Raw genomic sequence first — 16,265 nt, 5'->3', positions numbered from 1 at the left:
AATCTACCTGGGAATGCGTATCTATGGCCCTCTGAGTCTTGTGGACAAATAGGGTGAGCTGGGTTTCACACGATCGCCTTTTTCGAAACCCATGCTGATTCCTACAGAGTAGATTTCTAGTCTCCAGAAAAGTCATTACAATCGAAGATAATTCGTGTTCTAAAATTCTTCAAGTGATCGACGTTAGAGATATAGGTCTATAGTTCTGCACATATGTTCGATGTCCCTTCTTGAAAACGGGATGACCTGTGCCCTTTTCCAATCTTTTGGAACACTGTGGTCTTCAAGAAACCTACGGTACAGCGTTGCAAGAAGGAGGGGGGGGGGGGGGCGCAAGTTCCTTCACGTACTCTGTGTAAAATCGAACTGGTATCCCATCAGGTCTAGTGGCCTTTCCTCTTTTGAGCGATTTTAATTGTTTTTCTATCCATCTGTCATCTATTTCAGTATCTACCATTTTGTCGTCTGTGCGACAATCTAGAGAAGGAACTACAGTGCAGCCTTCCTCTGTGAAACAGCTTTGTAAAAAGACATTTAGTATTTAGACCTTTAGTCTGTCATCTTCTGTTTCGGCACAATTTTGGTCACACACTGTCTGGAAAAAATGAAAGAGGAAGCCGTCTGATAGAATTTTGCACAGAGCATAACTTAATCATAGCTAATACTTGGTTCAAGGATCATAAAAGAAGGTTGTATGCATGGAAGAAGCCTGGAGAAACTAAAAGGTATCACGTAGATTATATAATGGTAAGACAGAGATTTAGGAACCAGGTTTTAAATTGTAAGACATTTTCAGGGGCAGATGTGGACTCTGACCACAATCTATTCGTTATGAACTGTAGATTAAAAGTGAAGAAACTGCAAAAAGGTGGGAATTTAAGGAGATGGGACCTGGATAAACTGACTAAACCAGAGGTGTAGACAGTTTCAGACAGAGTATTAGAGAACAATTGACAAGAACGGAGGAAAGAAATACAATAGAGGAAGAATGGGTAGCTTTGAGGGATGAAGTAGTGAAGGCAGCAGAGGATCAAGCAGGTCAAAACACGAGGGCTACTAGAAATCCTTGGGTACCAGAAGAAATATTGAATTTAATTGATGAAAGGAGAAAATATGAAAATGCAGTAAATGAAGCAAGCAAAAAGGAATATAAACGTCTCATAAATGAGATCGACAGGAAGTGCAAAATGGCTAAGCAGGGATGGCTAGAGGACAAATGTAAGGATGTAGAGGCTTATCTCACTAGGGGTAAGACAGATACTGCCTACAGGAAAATTAAACAGACCTTTGGAGAAAGGAGAGCCAGTTGTATGAATATCAAGAGCTCAGATGGAAACCCACTTATAAGCAAGGAAGGGAAACCAGAAAGGTGGAAGGAGTATATAGAGTCTATACAACGGCGATGTACTTGAGGACAATATAATGGAAATGGAAGAGGATGTAGATGAAGATGAAATGGAAGATATGATACTGCGTAAAGAGTTTGACAGAGCACTGAAAGATCTACGCCGAAACAAGGCCCTGGGAGTAGACAACATTCCATTAGAACTACTGACGGCCTTGGGAGAGCCAGTCCTGACAAAACTCTACCATCTGGTGAGCAAGATGTATGAGACATTCGAAATACCCTCATACTGCAAGCAGAATACAATAATTCCGATCCCAAAGAAAGCAGGTGTTGACAGATGTGAAAATTACCGAACTATCAGTTTAATAAGCCACAGGTGCAAAATACTAACTCGAATTCTTTACAGATGAATGGAAAAAATGGTAGAAGCCGACCATGGGGAGGATCAGTTTGGATTCCATAGAAATGTTGGAACCCGTGAGGTAATACTGGCTATGACTTATCTGAGAAGAAAGATTAAGGAAATTCAAACCTATGTTTCTAGCATTTGTAGATTTAGAGAAAGCTTTTAACAATGTTGAGTGGAATACTCTCTTTCAAATTCTAAAGGTGGCAGGTATAAAATACAGGGAGCGAAAGGCTATTTACAATTTGTACAGAAACCAGGTGGCAGTTATAAGAATCGAGGGGAAGCAGTGGTTGGGAAGGGAGTGAGACAGGGTTGTAGCCTCTCCCCAATGTTATTCAATCTGTATATTGAGCAAGCAGTAAAGGAAACAAAAGAAAAATTCGGAGTAGGTATTAAAATCCATGGAGAAGAAATAAAAACCTTCAGGTTCGCCGATGACAATGTAATTCTGTCAGAGACAGCAAAGGACTTGGAAGAGCAGTTGAACGGAATGGACAGTGTCTTGAAAGGAGGATATAAGATGAACATCAACAAAAGCAAAACAAGGATAATGGAATGTAGTCGAATTAAGTTGGATGATGCTGAGGGAATTAGATAAGGAATTGAGACACTTAAAGTAGTAAAGGAGTTTTGCTATTTGGGGAGTAAAATAACTGACGATGGTCGAAGTAGAGAGGATATAAAATGTAGACTGGCAATGGCAAGGAAACCGTTTCTGAAGAAGAAAAATTTGTTAACATCGAGTATAGATTTAAACGTCAGGAAGTCGTTTCTGAAAGTATTTGTATGGAGTGTAGCCCTGTATGGAAGTGAAACATAGACGATAAATAGATTGGACAAGAAGAGAATAGAAGCTTTTGAAATGTGATACTACAGAAGAATGCTGAAGATTAGATGGGTAGATCACATAACTAATGAGGAGGTATTGAATAGAATTGGGGAGAAGAGGAGTATGTGGCACAACTTGACAAGAAGAAGTGACCTGTTGGTAAGACATGTTCTGAGGCATAAAGGGATGACAAATATAGCATTGGAGGGCACCCTGGAGGGTAAAATCGTAGAGGGAGACCAAGAGATGAATACACTAAGCAGATTCAGAAGGATGTAGGTTGCAGTAAGTACTGGGAGATGAAGAACCTTGCACAGGATAGAGCAGCATGGAGAGCTGCATCAAACCAGTCTCAGGACTGAAGACCACATCAACAACAACAATACTATTGGGGCCTTCAGCCGACAAATACTTTGAATTTCTGGTCAATAAGGCCTTCAGCCGTGAATGCAATTCGTCTAAAGAATTTTTAATTAGATATTGTTTTAACAGTCAAATTTGATAATTGTTCCTTATTGTCAACTTTACAAGCCATTGGTTCCAAACAACAACAACAGTGTCTGGACATTTTGTTTTGATCCACCTATCGCTTTGACCTAAGACCAAAATTTCTTAGGATTTTCTGCCAAGTCAATACATAGAACTTTACTTTCGAATTCATTGAACGCCTCTCGCATAGCCCTCCTCACACTACATTTCACTTCGTATAATTTTTGTTTGTCTGCGAGTCTTTGGCTATGTTTATGTCTGCAGTGAAGTTCCCTTTGCTTCTGTAGTAGTTTTTTAATTCGGTTGTTGTACCATTGTGGCTCTTTTCCATCTCTTACGATCTTGCTTGGCACATACTCATCTTATGCATGTTGTACGATGGTTTGAACGTTGTCCACTGATCCTCAAACTATCTGTACTTGAGATAAAACTTTTGTGTTGAGCCGTCAAGTAGTCTGAAATCTGCTTTTCGTCACTTTTGCTAAACAGAAAAATCTTCCTACCTTTTTTAATATTTCTATTTACAGCTGAAATCACCTATGCTGAAACCGCTTTATGATCGCTGTTTCCCTGTTCTGCGTTAACTGTTTCAAATAGTTCGGGTCTGTTTGTCACCAGAAGGTCTAATCTGTTATCACCACGAGTCAGCTCTCTGTTAACGGCTCAAGGTAGTTTTCAGATAATGCACTTAAAAAAATTTCACTAGATTCTTTGTCCCTGCCAACCGTTATAAACGTTTGAGTCTCCTAATCCATATCCAGTAAATTAAAATCTCCACTGGAAACTATAACATGGTCGGGAAATCTACTCCAAATATTTTCCAAATTTTCCTTCAGGTTTTCTGCCAGAACAGCTACTGAGCCAGGGTGTCTATGGAAATATCCAATTAGCATGTTTGAGCCTACTTTGACCGTCACCTTCACCTAAATAATTTCACATTTCGGATCTTCGTCGATTTTCTTCGATACTATTGCACTTTTTATCTCTATAAACATGCCTTCCCCTTCACTGTCCAGGCTTTCTCTGCGGTATACATTTCAAGCCATTTGGGCTTAATGTATCGGACTTGGAATTCATTAGAGTATTGGACAAGATTTTGGATGATGAATTACTTAAGAAGTTTAGTGTTTACGTAGATGATATATTAAATGCTACTGAGACATGGGAAGAACATTTAGAGACACTTGAGGGAAAGCTGGGATAACAGCATACTTCGATAAGTCAGGATTCGGTAAATCCCAGATAAAATTCTTGGCTTCAGAATTACGGAAGAGGGTATTTACCTTTACCCAAGTAAATTCGAGACAATTAGGCAATTTTCAGTTGTTCGTAACAAAAGGCAACTGAGAGGATTCTTCGGCGTCTGTGAGTTCTATCGAAAATTCCTGAAAGAACCTGTACTCGCTGCTCCCAAATTGAGAACACTTACTAAAGCCAAAATGACCTGGCACTGGAATGATGAATGTCAAGAAGAATTTGAAAGGATTAAAGAAGCGTTGTGTAATGCAGATATATTATGCCATACTGATTACTCTAGAGACTTTCATTTGGTAGTGGATAGCTCAGATTATGGACTACATTTAAACCAGATCGAGAAAGAAGGAGAGACCGAGGTTATGCCTTTGGTAGCAGAAGCTTGAATGCATGGGAAAGGAGATACAGCATTATGGAGGAAGCGGCACTCTCTATTGTGTGGTGTTTTACGCGATTTCGTTATTATCTAGCAGAACGATATGTAAAGGTGGTCACGGACCACAAAGCCCTAACGTTCTTAATCACAAGTAAACTGAAACACAGCCGCTTGATAAGCTTGCATTGCAAGATCATGACCGCAAAGTGATATACAAGCCTGGTAAATCATGTACCATACCTAATGCATTACCAAGGCAGCCACTCGATTCTTGGGGACCAGGTGTGAGTGAACCAGAAGGCGGAGAAGTTCAGGTAAATTTAATAAAGGGAGGACAGGATTAAGATTTGTGAAGAGGTTCTTGAGGAACATACGTAGAGAGCAGAAACAGGCCGAAAGAACTAAAATTAATCAAGAATAAGTATAGATGTGCTGGTAAAGAAAAGAATAGGACATACTGTTATATCCACCAGGGAATACAAGGGGAAGAGATAGGATGAAGAGAGCTGGAGACTATGTATACCAGAGCATATAATAGACAAGTTAATCTGGTACACACATCACAGCAATGCCAATTATGGACCTAAGAAATGCCTTGAGAAACTGAAAATGGACAGCATCTTCAACAAAATGGGAAGGCATATAGGGCTACGGAAGTTGCTGAGCGCTTGTGACACCTGTCAGAAAACTAAAACTACCACTGTTCAACATATAGGTTACTTGCATCCAGTCATACCAGAACCTATTAGCGACATCGTGGCATTGGACCTGTTCAGTACATTGCCTGTGGCAAAAAGAAATTACACCCAAATTCTAGTTGCAGAAGAATTAGTATCTAAATTTGTGAAGTTTTCTCCATTAAAGAAAGCAACCAGCAAGGTCATCAGTTATAAGTTTGATAAAAGATTACTTTAGCTATGTATGTACACTCAAACGGATCCTAAGTCATAATGGATCCCAATTCTGATCCAAGAAGCAGAGGGAAATGATGAATAGGTATCAAATAGAACAGATCGCCATCTATAGATACAAACTGGCCTCGAACCAGGCCAAATGGATGATGGAGTTAAATCGTTTGTCTCTGACCTATTGTCACAAGAAACACAGTACTTGGAAGGAATACCTTGAAGAACTCGAGTGTATTTGGAACCACCTAATGCATGATTTGACAGGATTTGCACCATGCGAAATCTTTTTTGACTGTTTTTCGTGAGTTGGTGGAATATCCACAAGGAGATAACCTAACTTGGGAAAGGAAATTTGAACTAGTAGAAATGAACCATGAGGGAGAAGGTGAAAAGGAGACAGGAAAGACATGATAAATTGGTGAAACCTGTGACCTTCAGGGTAGGAGACCTAGTGTACATGAAAGTGCATGCTAAATCAAAAAAGATAGATTCTGAATTACATAAATTTAACCACGTGTATGAATGACCATATAGAATTATCAAGATCGAACACCCCAATACTGTGGAGTTGGAATATGCTCAAACCGATGGAGTTCATGGCAAGGAACAAATTGAAAATATAAAGAGATACTATCCATGTGAAGATTGGGGCAATCTGAAGGAGAGAAGTAATCAGGACGATGAAGTAGGGCCTAGACAGGCACAAACATAAGTGTGTATGGATAATTTTGGTTATTATGCGTGTTTGGAGAATAAAGATCTTAAGAAGTGATGTTCAAGTGTCAGTTGTTGTCTTTTATTTTCTATATTTGTATCTATACTGGATTATGGGTTTTCATGATGTGAAAAGACTTAACCATATCTAAGGGTGGATTTTGTCAAGTTGCTGTTTTGTCTTTGATGCACAATATTCAGGTGATTTCAATGACGTTACAGTCATTTAGTAAAATTTTGCTCATTTTTGGAGCTGGCGACCGTTTTATTCTGCAATTTAAATTCATTCAAACCATATTAAAGCATTTAAAATTATGGCTAACTACAAAGATATTTTAATTTATTACCATTTTTTTACATTTCGATCATTGTTTACATAGTAATAAACACTCTTGCAATAGCAATCAGATTGTACCTGTCTGTACTCTATCGCTAAGCATTGCTCATCGGATTCGATACCTCGTTTCTCCCAACAGTGGAATCTTATTTGCATATGTCAGAATTAAAACTGATCGGGTGTAACATCAAGCACCAGCAGGTCGGTCTAGAATGATACAGCAGAGAGGACTGTGAGACGACATCAGCCTTAGCACGCTCACTAGGATGACACAGTGACAGGAGCAGCCCCTATATGAAGAGAGTATAAGCGCCACTCTGCATAGCCACAGACTCACTAGAAGACGGGCCGTGATCCAAACTATTAGCCGTGACTTGTGATCTACACAAATTGCTTGCATGGGAGTTGCAAATAATCAATGTCCTTCGATATATATACGGGTCGCCAATTGGTTGCGACACGTCTTTGTGACAAAGGCAAAGTTAAGTACTGTCAATTTAATTTACTGTAGTAAACTCCATTAATAAGATTTGCTTGAGTTGATGTCTAGGTATTCGAGAAAACAGCTTCCTAGGCACCCTGTATTAGACGAATGGGTGCACACGATAGAAACCTTACATGCACAGTAAAGTATAGATACGTTATAAGCTGACACATCACATACAGCGCTGTCAGCTGCTGTTGTGCTGCTTCTGCGCTCCACCTTCACACACTCCCTATGTGACAGTGGCCACACCATGGCATTGCTGACTGTATTGCTGTATGGAGGCATCAGTCAATAAATAAAGCACAGATTGCTTGTGCATTGGTAACTCTGTAAGTAGGCTGTTTAGGTTTTTATGTTGGTAACGCCATGTAGCGCTCTGTATGAAAATCACTGACTGTGCTGTGTGCAGCCTGTGGCTGGTTTGTATTGTTGGAATTTGATATTCTAGTGTTGGGCAGTTGGCTGTTAACAGCGCGTAGCGTTGCGCAGTTGGAGGTGAGACGCCAGCAGTGGTGGATGTGGGAAGTGAGATGGAGTTTTGAGAGTGGATGATCTGGACGTGTGTCCATCAGAGAGAGTAAATTTGTAAGACTGGATGTCATGAACTGATATGTATATATCATGACTTTTGAACACTATTAAGCTAAATACATTGTTTGTTCTCTATCAAAATCTTTCATTTGCTAACTATGTCTATCAGTAGTTAGAATCTTATAGCCAGCTGGCAGTATTGGTGCACGCTGTATTGTAGTAGTTTGAGTATCGAAGATTTTTGTGAGGTAAGTCATTCATGAAAGGTATAGGTTATTGTTAGTCAGGGCCATTCTTTTGTAGGGATTTTTGAAAGTCAGATTGCGTTGCGCTAAAAATATTGTGTGTCAGTTTAAGCACAGTCATTTATAATTTTTCTAAGGGGACGTTTCATATGTCAACCCTTAGCCGAGGATACCTCACTGGAATCTTCTGATTTTTTCTTGTAGTTTGTGTAATTATAGAGAGAATTTCCTTTGTAGTTGTAGTTTTTCATTGTTGTACAGTAAAACAGTTGTGGCTTGCATGTAGATTTGCACCAAGTATTTCGCAGCTGCGCTTGCGATTAACGAGATATTATTTTCAGTGCTATGCTGATGTGTTTTCTTGTTTTTGCTCTTCAAATTGTGCTTTTCTTGTTATCGTGTGAAATACGTGATAATTATGGCGTGTGAAAAACGTAACACTAGGCTCCAAAGTAAATTAAGAAATGACAGTGAAGACGAGAGTAGTGTGTTAGCGCCACCGTGTAATGAATTAACAAATATTCAGAATGGTAATTTGGTAACTGTGCATAGGAAAATGGACCAGGTAGTAAATAGTGGTGTAGACAGTGAAACAATTAGTGAACAGGGAAGAACTGTCAATCGATCGGTCGGCAACAGCTCACCTGCAACTGCGCAACGCTACGCGCTGTTAACAGCCAACTGCCCAACGCTACAATAGCAAATTCCAACAATGCAAACCAGCCACAGGCTGCACACAGCATAGTCAGTGGTTTTCATATAGAGCGCTACATGGCGTTACCAACATAAAACCCTAAACAGCCTTCTTACAACTCCACGACCGCCACAGTACTGGAGAAAACATCAGACATGCAGCACTGTAGTTAGAAGTTGTCACCTGGTAACAAAACATATTTTTGGTCATTTTTGGCACTGAACAGACTTCAAGGAAATTAGGAAGGTTTCACAAGTTTCGTGACACCACCCATAAGCTGCTAGGTTCTAGTAGAACAAAGACGAGTTAGAAAATTGTTTGGTAAGTCACCTGGCAACAATGAGGATTACTGTGTTCCTGAAGACACTCCAGCTGGAGAAGATGCTGAGGAAGCCCCTCCTGTCTGTCTTGCTCTCGCCCACAGTCTGGATCACCTGCAAGGCGAACGGAGGCACCGTGCAGCCGTTGGTGGCTGCTATGCGACGCACAACGGCCAGCGCCTCCTGGTCGCGACCCCTGCACGCCAGCCAGCGTGGAGACTCGGGGAACCAACTGTCACAAAAAAAGTACAAGTCTCCTGTAAGTAGTGGTAGTAGTCCTAGTAGTTGTAGTAGTGGAACATTTGTCCACTGATCAGTTTTACTACAATATTAGAGCTGTCAGGTTAATACAAAGAAAACACACAATGAAAACTTTACTTACACATTCGGACATTTAAACGGTTACATTTCGAGCTTAACAATAATTTATCGATTGTGCACGTTGTTCTTTAGTATTTCAGTATGTTCATTCTCGAAACAAATTAAGCTTAATAGGAAAACGAATGTTCCATTATGACACACACACACACACAGATTCCACACCACCTTACAATTTTCTTTAGTCCTATGCACTTCAATCTTTGAATCTCTGTAACTCTGAAAAACTGAGTAGATATTCCTGAGTAATAAAATGTGTATTCAGATGAGGAAGTAGTGATGGGAACAACTGAATCAAAGGAATCGATTCAGTTGGTTGTTGGAAAACAATGCATTCCATTTTGAGTGTGAACATTCCATTGTTATGCCACTATTTAACCCTTATTGTTCACTCCACTCTGTTATCACTTGTCACTGTTGTCGTCATTCCGATATCTGATTTTTATTGAGCGCATTGACTAACTATTAGTTTGGCTCTTCATCCACTTTATGATGAGGCATTTTCTTAATAGTGAACTCTGTGTTTGGATCAGAATTCCGAAATGCTTAGTGGTGTGAGGATGGAATAAACCTTATGACTGATTAGAAAATGATCCTCAAGGCAAACTCAATGAGATTTAAAGTCTCTGCAAAGATGATTCATAATCTCAATCTATATTAATTAAAGAAATACAAAGAAAATTAACGAATATTTCTCGCAAAAAAAGCTTCCAACAATTGACATTGTATGTTTTATGTTCATGTCACCTCAGCATGTACCAAAATAGGAAATAGAGTTTCAGTAAATTTAAATAAAAAAGTGATTGTTCATTTAGTTCAATATAAATTTATCTTGTACCACCAGTCATTAACCAATTAAAACCAACTAAACATCCATATTTAATACCAGAAGGACGAAAGATGCATATTTAAGTAAATGAATACATAAATTTTAAAAATGCTTCATTTTAAGAAATACACTTTTTATTCAGCTTTCCTCGACATAAATTACATTATTTTTCTCTAAAGAAGTTGGCAAAACTAGTTGTGATTCATGTATAACCGAAAAGACTGAAAGAGTATGCACATGAAATCTCTCAAACCCAGAGACAGAGTGAAAACATTAATATGGCTGATGTAACCATCAGAGACTTACCAGTCGGCTGTCTCACATTAAGCAAAACAACTCAGAGTGAAAACACTGATACAGCTTACAAGGTCGCAGAGACTACATTCAATTATTGGTTGTTTCATTTGACTGAAAAAAAACGACTGAACAAGAAAAGTAGACTGGACAATCGGTTGTTAAAACCAGTTGGTTGTCCCCTCACTATGAGGAAGAAGATCTGCATGTAAGATTTTCCAGTAAGAATGTGTATTGTAGCAAGTATATTGTAGAATAAAGTGGCTTTTGTATTATAAATATGTGTTACATTTTTACAAACGATTGTTCTATGTTGTCTAAGTAACCCACTAAGGTATAATAGGAATTATTTAACAAATGATCTATAAATGTCATATGAAAATTGTTAAAGTTAAATATGGCTCTTGTCCTGTGATGATAGATTGTTGATGTGATAATTACTAAAATTTTCCTCAGTGTGCATAATAATAGGTTTGAAGCGATCATGTTCAGCAATCAGAAGAACACACACATCACGCTAGTGACTGATATGCTACCGGAACGTTGCAGACAGTTTAAGATAATCTAGTGTTTTGTCTGTTGTACGGATCGACAGATTGACAGAACCGATCGACAAGTGGAATAGAGCTGACGGAACTTGAGAAATCGTGAAATCGGAGACTAAACCTGTCAGGGCCAATAAAAAGCAGAGTACGCAACATAGCGCAGCTTGCCTTTGCTGCTGGAAACCTTGTCGGTAAGCGCCCCAGTCGGAATTGACGTATGGAACAAACACATATAGTCGCAGAGGCCCACAATCGGATCAGACACTCACTGGGCTGGACACCGCCTGCCAACGTGTGTTTAATCCGATGGGACGGTGAACCAGTGAGTGACGCTAGATTCCCAACCCTATGGGGCCAGGCGAAACATTCTTCCAGGGCAGTTTTAGCCCATCAAACACAACTTTCACACTTGTTGCCTAGGCACAGCACGCCTACATCAGACAAACGATACTTGAAATTATATGGAATAGATAGTGCGACTGCATTTCGGTCACATTGCTGTCTGTAACATAAATATTTCTTTTAAATTACAATTAAAGGGTTTTTACCCATTACAATTTGTGGAATAATTACAAAATGTTAAATTTTTATGTTTTATGTTGAAAGGACAGGGACCAGAGCGACCATATTTACCGAAGACCAGCGACTGCTAGAAGACACTATTTTCGACCACTATTAATGTAAATATAAAAAGAAAGATAAGAAAAAGTTGTATGGATTGAACTTGTACGATCACCTTTTGGTGTTGCAGTTCTTCTTATTCCCGTGCTTGCTAAGAAAGTTGGATGACGAATTCCTCTTTTGTTTTACCCAGACATGTTTCAGCACTTTTTGTGCTATCTTCAGCGGATTACTTTATTTCCTTCTCACATGAAGCTATTGAATGTTAATGTTGGTAGCAGTGAGTCTGCTACACAATCTGCAACTTGTCATGGCTTTGATGTTTTTGTCCCCTTTGTTTGTGGTGTGGCAACATGCTGATTTCTACCACTTTTGTCATTTCACAGGAATTTTCTGCGATTTTTCGAACTTGCTCAGTATTTTCGCCGCCATACTAAGTTGTAGATTGTGTAGCAGCATAAACATACAATAGCTTCATGTAAGAAGGAAAATAAAGTAACGCACTGAAGATAGCACAAACAAAAGTTGAAACATGTGTTGGTAAAACAAAACTCCAAAGGTCTCTTCATAAAACTGAATTCCTCATCCAATAACCTTTTACAATATTCAGTTACCGTTTATATTTCGTCCCAAAATCTTGTTTGTGTGTTATTTAACGTGGTTCGCGAAAGCAGAACGTTGTTACTGAGTTTATATACTGCAAAATCTAAAAATAAATATTTTATCTTACAAACGTGAAGAAATTAAATTATATGAACAACGTATTTCACCAAATATCCAGTTTTCGTCTTTGAGAAAAATAACGCAAAAAGTGAAATCAGAGTGTTTTTATAAGTTAAGAGATACATAACGCCAAAGAGTATAAGATAGGGCTGATCGTCTGCATATTATGGAAGTACCTAAAGCATAAAATATTGACAAAGGTTCAAACAGTATAAATTTTATTTAAAGAACGGAAACGGTTGTACATCAGAGCAGACTAAATCAAAGACTACAAATTATCAATTTAAACATTTTTTTGAAGGTGAACAACATCTCTGGGATTAATTATAAAACACAATGCTGTAGTACCGAGATGAAAACACTGCTCTAATGCTTTTTTTATTACGTCGTCGTACAAATTGTAAAACTATCGTAATTATAATAAAAATTATTCTCGGCAAGCATCTGCTAAGAAAGAAAGATTATACATACTGTAGCCAAATATATGTGCAAGAAATGTGACGTTCAAGGTTCGCCAACATATGGTATCGTAAAACAAGGCATATCATTGTAACTATCAAGTAATCCATCCTAGGAAAGAACTTGGTCTAGATGGAATTCAAACCCAGCTCGTAAATACATCATTATAATATTTTACAAACATCAAGAATGCTATCCTCAAACATTGGTATTTCCTTGCACTTTGGAAATTGGGAAAGGTCCTAATGTTCAGTAAGTCAGGGAAAGACGACTCCATCCCACAAAATTACAGGCTGAGCTCTTTCAGCAGTGTTCTTGAGTAAATAATTCAGAAACATATCACTGGCACTGCATCAGTGTCCTGAGCCCAGACAAACTCCAATTCCAGAATCACCTCGCCACAACACAATTTCTCCACACAACACGCGGCAGCAACAAAAAAGAACCAGAGGCACTGTTTTCCTTGACCGCCGAACGTATTAGCCATAACAGCTTCATGTGCCAACTCGCTAGAATTCTGCACAGGTTCATATGTGTCACTCACAGGGGCTTTGAGAGATTCGGGTAAACAATCAACACTTCACGGTAAACAGGAGGGAGCACCTCATGGCAATGTACTGGAGTTCCACGCATTAAGCCTCCACGACAATGTGTTGGCAGCCACCCACACCAACGACAAACCTACCCTGGGACAGTACTGGAAATTACCAAACATCATCTCAGCTTACAGACAGGATTGAAAACTTTCAGGCATTGGTTGGAGAAATGGTGAGTTTAGTAAGTGGAAGTTAATTCTGTTTACAAACAGACTGCATCCCCTCCCCTCCCACATGCTCGCACACGCACGCACACACACACACACACACACACACACACACACACACACACACACAAGTACAAACAGTGTAGATAAATCACATTACACAAACATTTTTCTGTGACAATTAGCTACCTTGGCGTTAAGTTGGACTGGAGGAAATTGAAACCAGAGTTTAAGTCAGACTTTTCTAATTCTACCCCATGCTCAACTGCCAAAGTGCACTGAATGGCAGCATGGCTAGTACATGTATGTAACTCTCATTATAAGGCTGATGACGTACGTATGAGCAGTCTGGGAATACCGAACAACAGATCTTCTTCCCCTGCACTTGATTAATTGCGAGCAATGTCCCACGACACACACACACACACACACACACACACGCACACACAGACAACAATGGACCACTCGACTGTACAGGGATATGAGACACTCCAAAGCTCTACGTAGCTCGCTATGTGTTTCGCATCACACCTTTCTACTGTACATGCTTTTCTCTCAAAAATAATCTGTGGTGAACTTCTGTTCTTGGACAAGACACGCTGACTAAACACAAGCGGTACATGTTCGTCATCCTTTGTTCATTCATCTCAGAAACATAAAATTTTAATATTCATTGCGTCTTTACACATCCCCATGTATCGTTTATTTTGTGTATATTACCTGAAGAAGAAGAATAGTATAAAGCAACTGAGGGCAGCAAACGAGAGGGAATAGTTCCAATTGGGCAGCCCCCAAGACACCAGACCAGCAAGCATCATTCCAACGGCCATGCTGCAGCACCCATAGCGGTTGACTGCAGTGCGGTGCTTGATATCAGTTAGCTCCAAACCTGAAACACGAGAAATCATCGTCAAATGCTTTCAATATTGCGTATCAAGTAACACAGACTTCACTTCAAAAATGTTTCGGAGGATATTCTATAGTGCACTTGCAGGACAGACACCATAGCACTGTGTATACTTCCACAATAAATAACTTTTAATGAAAGCCTAAAACTGTAAACGAGCAGTGTTTGCTAGGCCAAGGCACTTTTTCTACTCCATTGTAGTACGAATGGTGGTGTTGTTGTTGTGGTCTTCAGTCCAGAGACTGGTTTGATGCAGCACTCCACGCTACTCTATCCTCCGCAAGCTTCTTAATCTCCAAGTAACTTCTTCAACCTACATTCTTCTGAATCTGCTTAGTGTATTCATCTCTTGGTCTCCCTCTACAATTTTTACCCTCCACGCTGCCTTCCAGTACTAAATTGGTGATCCCTTGATGCATCAGAACATGTCCTATTAACCGATCTCTTATTCTAGTCAAGTTGTACCACAAATTGCTCTTCTCCCCAATTCTATTCAGTACCTCCTCATTAGTTACACGATCTACCCACCTAATCTTCAGCATCCTTGTGCAGCACATTATTTTAAAAACTTCAATTCTCTTCTTGTCTAAACTAGTGATCGTCCATGTTTCAATTCCATGCACAGCTACACTCCATAGAAATACTTTCAGAAACGACTTACTGATACTTAAATCTATACTCGATGTTAACAAATTTCTCTTCTTCAAAAAGGCTTTCCTTGCCATCGCCAATCTACATTTCATATCCTCTCTACTTCGACCATCATCAGTTATTTTGCTCCCCAAATAGCAAAACTCATTTACTACTTTAAGTGTCTCATTTCCTAATCTAATCACCTTTACACTTGTTGTGCGTAATTTTTGAGGACCACTTGTGTATTATTTATTACAGGTAGCTTGTCATCTGCAACCAAACAAAATTTCTCATCAACATCGTTTGGTTGCAGATGACAAGCAATAAATAATACACAAGTGGTCCTGAAAAATCACGCACACCAAGGTATTAACAAAAAGAAATGAACTATTGTTTGAACTAAATATCCACATAATTTTGTAATCATCTAGTAAACGTGTTCACATTGCAGAGTAAATAAAACGGAAACCCACTGATGATGGCACAGTGGTGAAGAAACATGTTTGGGTACTGAGAAAAAACGGTGTTTTGCATAACTGGCGGACCTCACATATTACAATTCTGGTTTAATATTTCACTGCATTGGCTTGTTGCTGAGATTGTTGTGAAAGTTGAATCTATCTTTCTAGCACTTACCAACAGACAAGACAGATTCTGTCAAAGGCCCAGCCGCAGCTGACACGAGGGATTCTGCCAGGATGAAGAGGGGCAGCACGTGTGGAGCGAGGACGACCAGCACTCTGCTGACCACGTGGGCTGACAGGCACAGCAGCTGCTGGGGGCGTCGGCCGTACCTGTCGGCAGCAAGAGTCAGCTCAACCTGCATCTCGAGGTGCTGGGGAATCCAGCAAGCAGATAAAGTCCTATGATCATGTGCAGGTTCAAAATGGCTCTGAGCACTATGTGACTTAACGTCCGAGGTCATCAGACGCCTAGAACTTAGAACTAATTAAACCTAACTAACTGAAGGACATCACACACATCCATGCCCGAGGCAGGATTCGAACCTGCGACCGTAGCAATCGCGCGGTTCCGGACTGTAGCGCCTAGAACCGCACGGCCACTCCGGCTGGCCGATCATGTGCTGACACTTATTAACAAAACTATTGCTTTTATTTGTTGATGAACTTTGTGCTTGGGACAGAAAAGAGCAGAAACTGGAGTAACCGTGA

At 39.6% G+C, this 16,265-nt stretch overlaps 1 protein-coding gene across 1 annotated transcript in view; it reads right to left on the bottom strand.

The window, feature by feature from the left end:
• The window catches only part of LOC124606603 (solute carrier family 22 member 7-like), a 94,435-nt gene that overhangs the window by 22,420 nt on the left and 55,750 nt on the right, over positions 1 to 16,265 (bottom strand). Inside the window, exons 4-6 of the mRNA XM_047138588.1 lie at positions 15,730 to 15,887; positions 14,274 to 14,442; positions 8,952 to 9,173 (exon numbers count right to left, since the gene is read on the bottom strand). Of these exons, the coding sequence (XP_046994544.1) occupies positions 8,952 to 9,173; positions 14,274 to 14,442; positions 15,730 to 15,887 (549 nt within the window). The remainder of the gene's footprint in view (positions 1 to 8,951; positions 9,174 to 14,273; positions 14,443 to 15,729; positions 15,888 to 16,265) is intronic.

Source organism: Schistocerca americana, chromosome 3 (assembly GCF_021461395.2).
Source record: "Schistocerca americana isolate TAMUIC-IGC-003095 chromosome 3, iqSchAmer2.1, whole genome shotgun sequence".
Lineage (NCBI taxonomy): Eukaryota > Metazoa > Arthropoda > Insecta > Orthoptera > Acrididae > Schistocerca > Schistocerca americana.
This window is presented reverse-complemented; position numbering and strand designations above follow the sequence as displayed.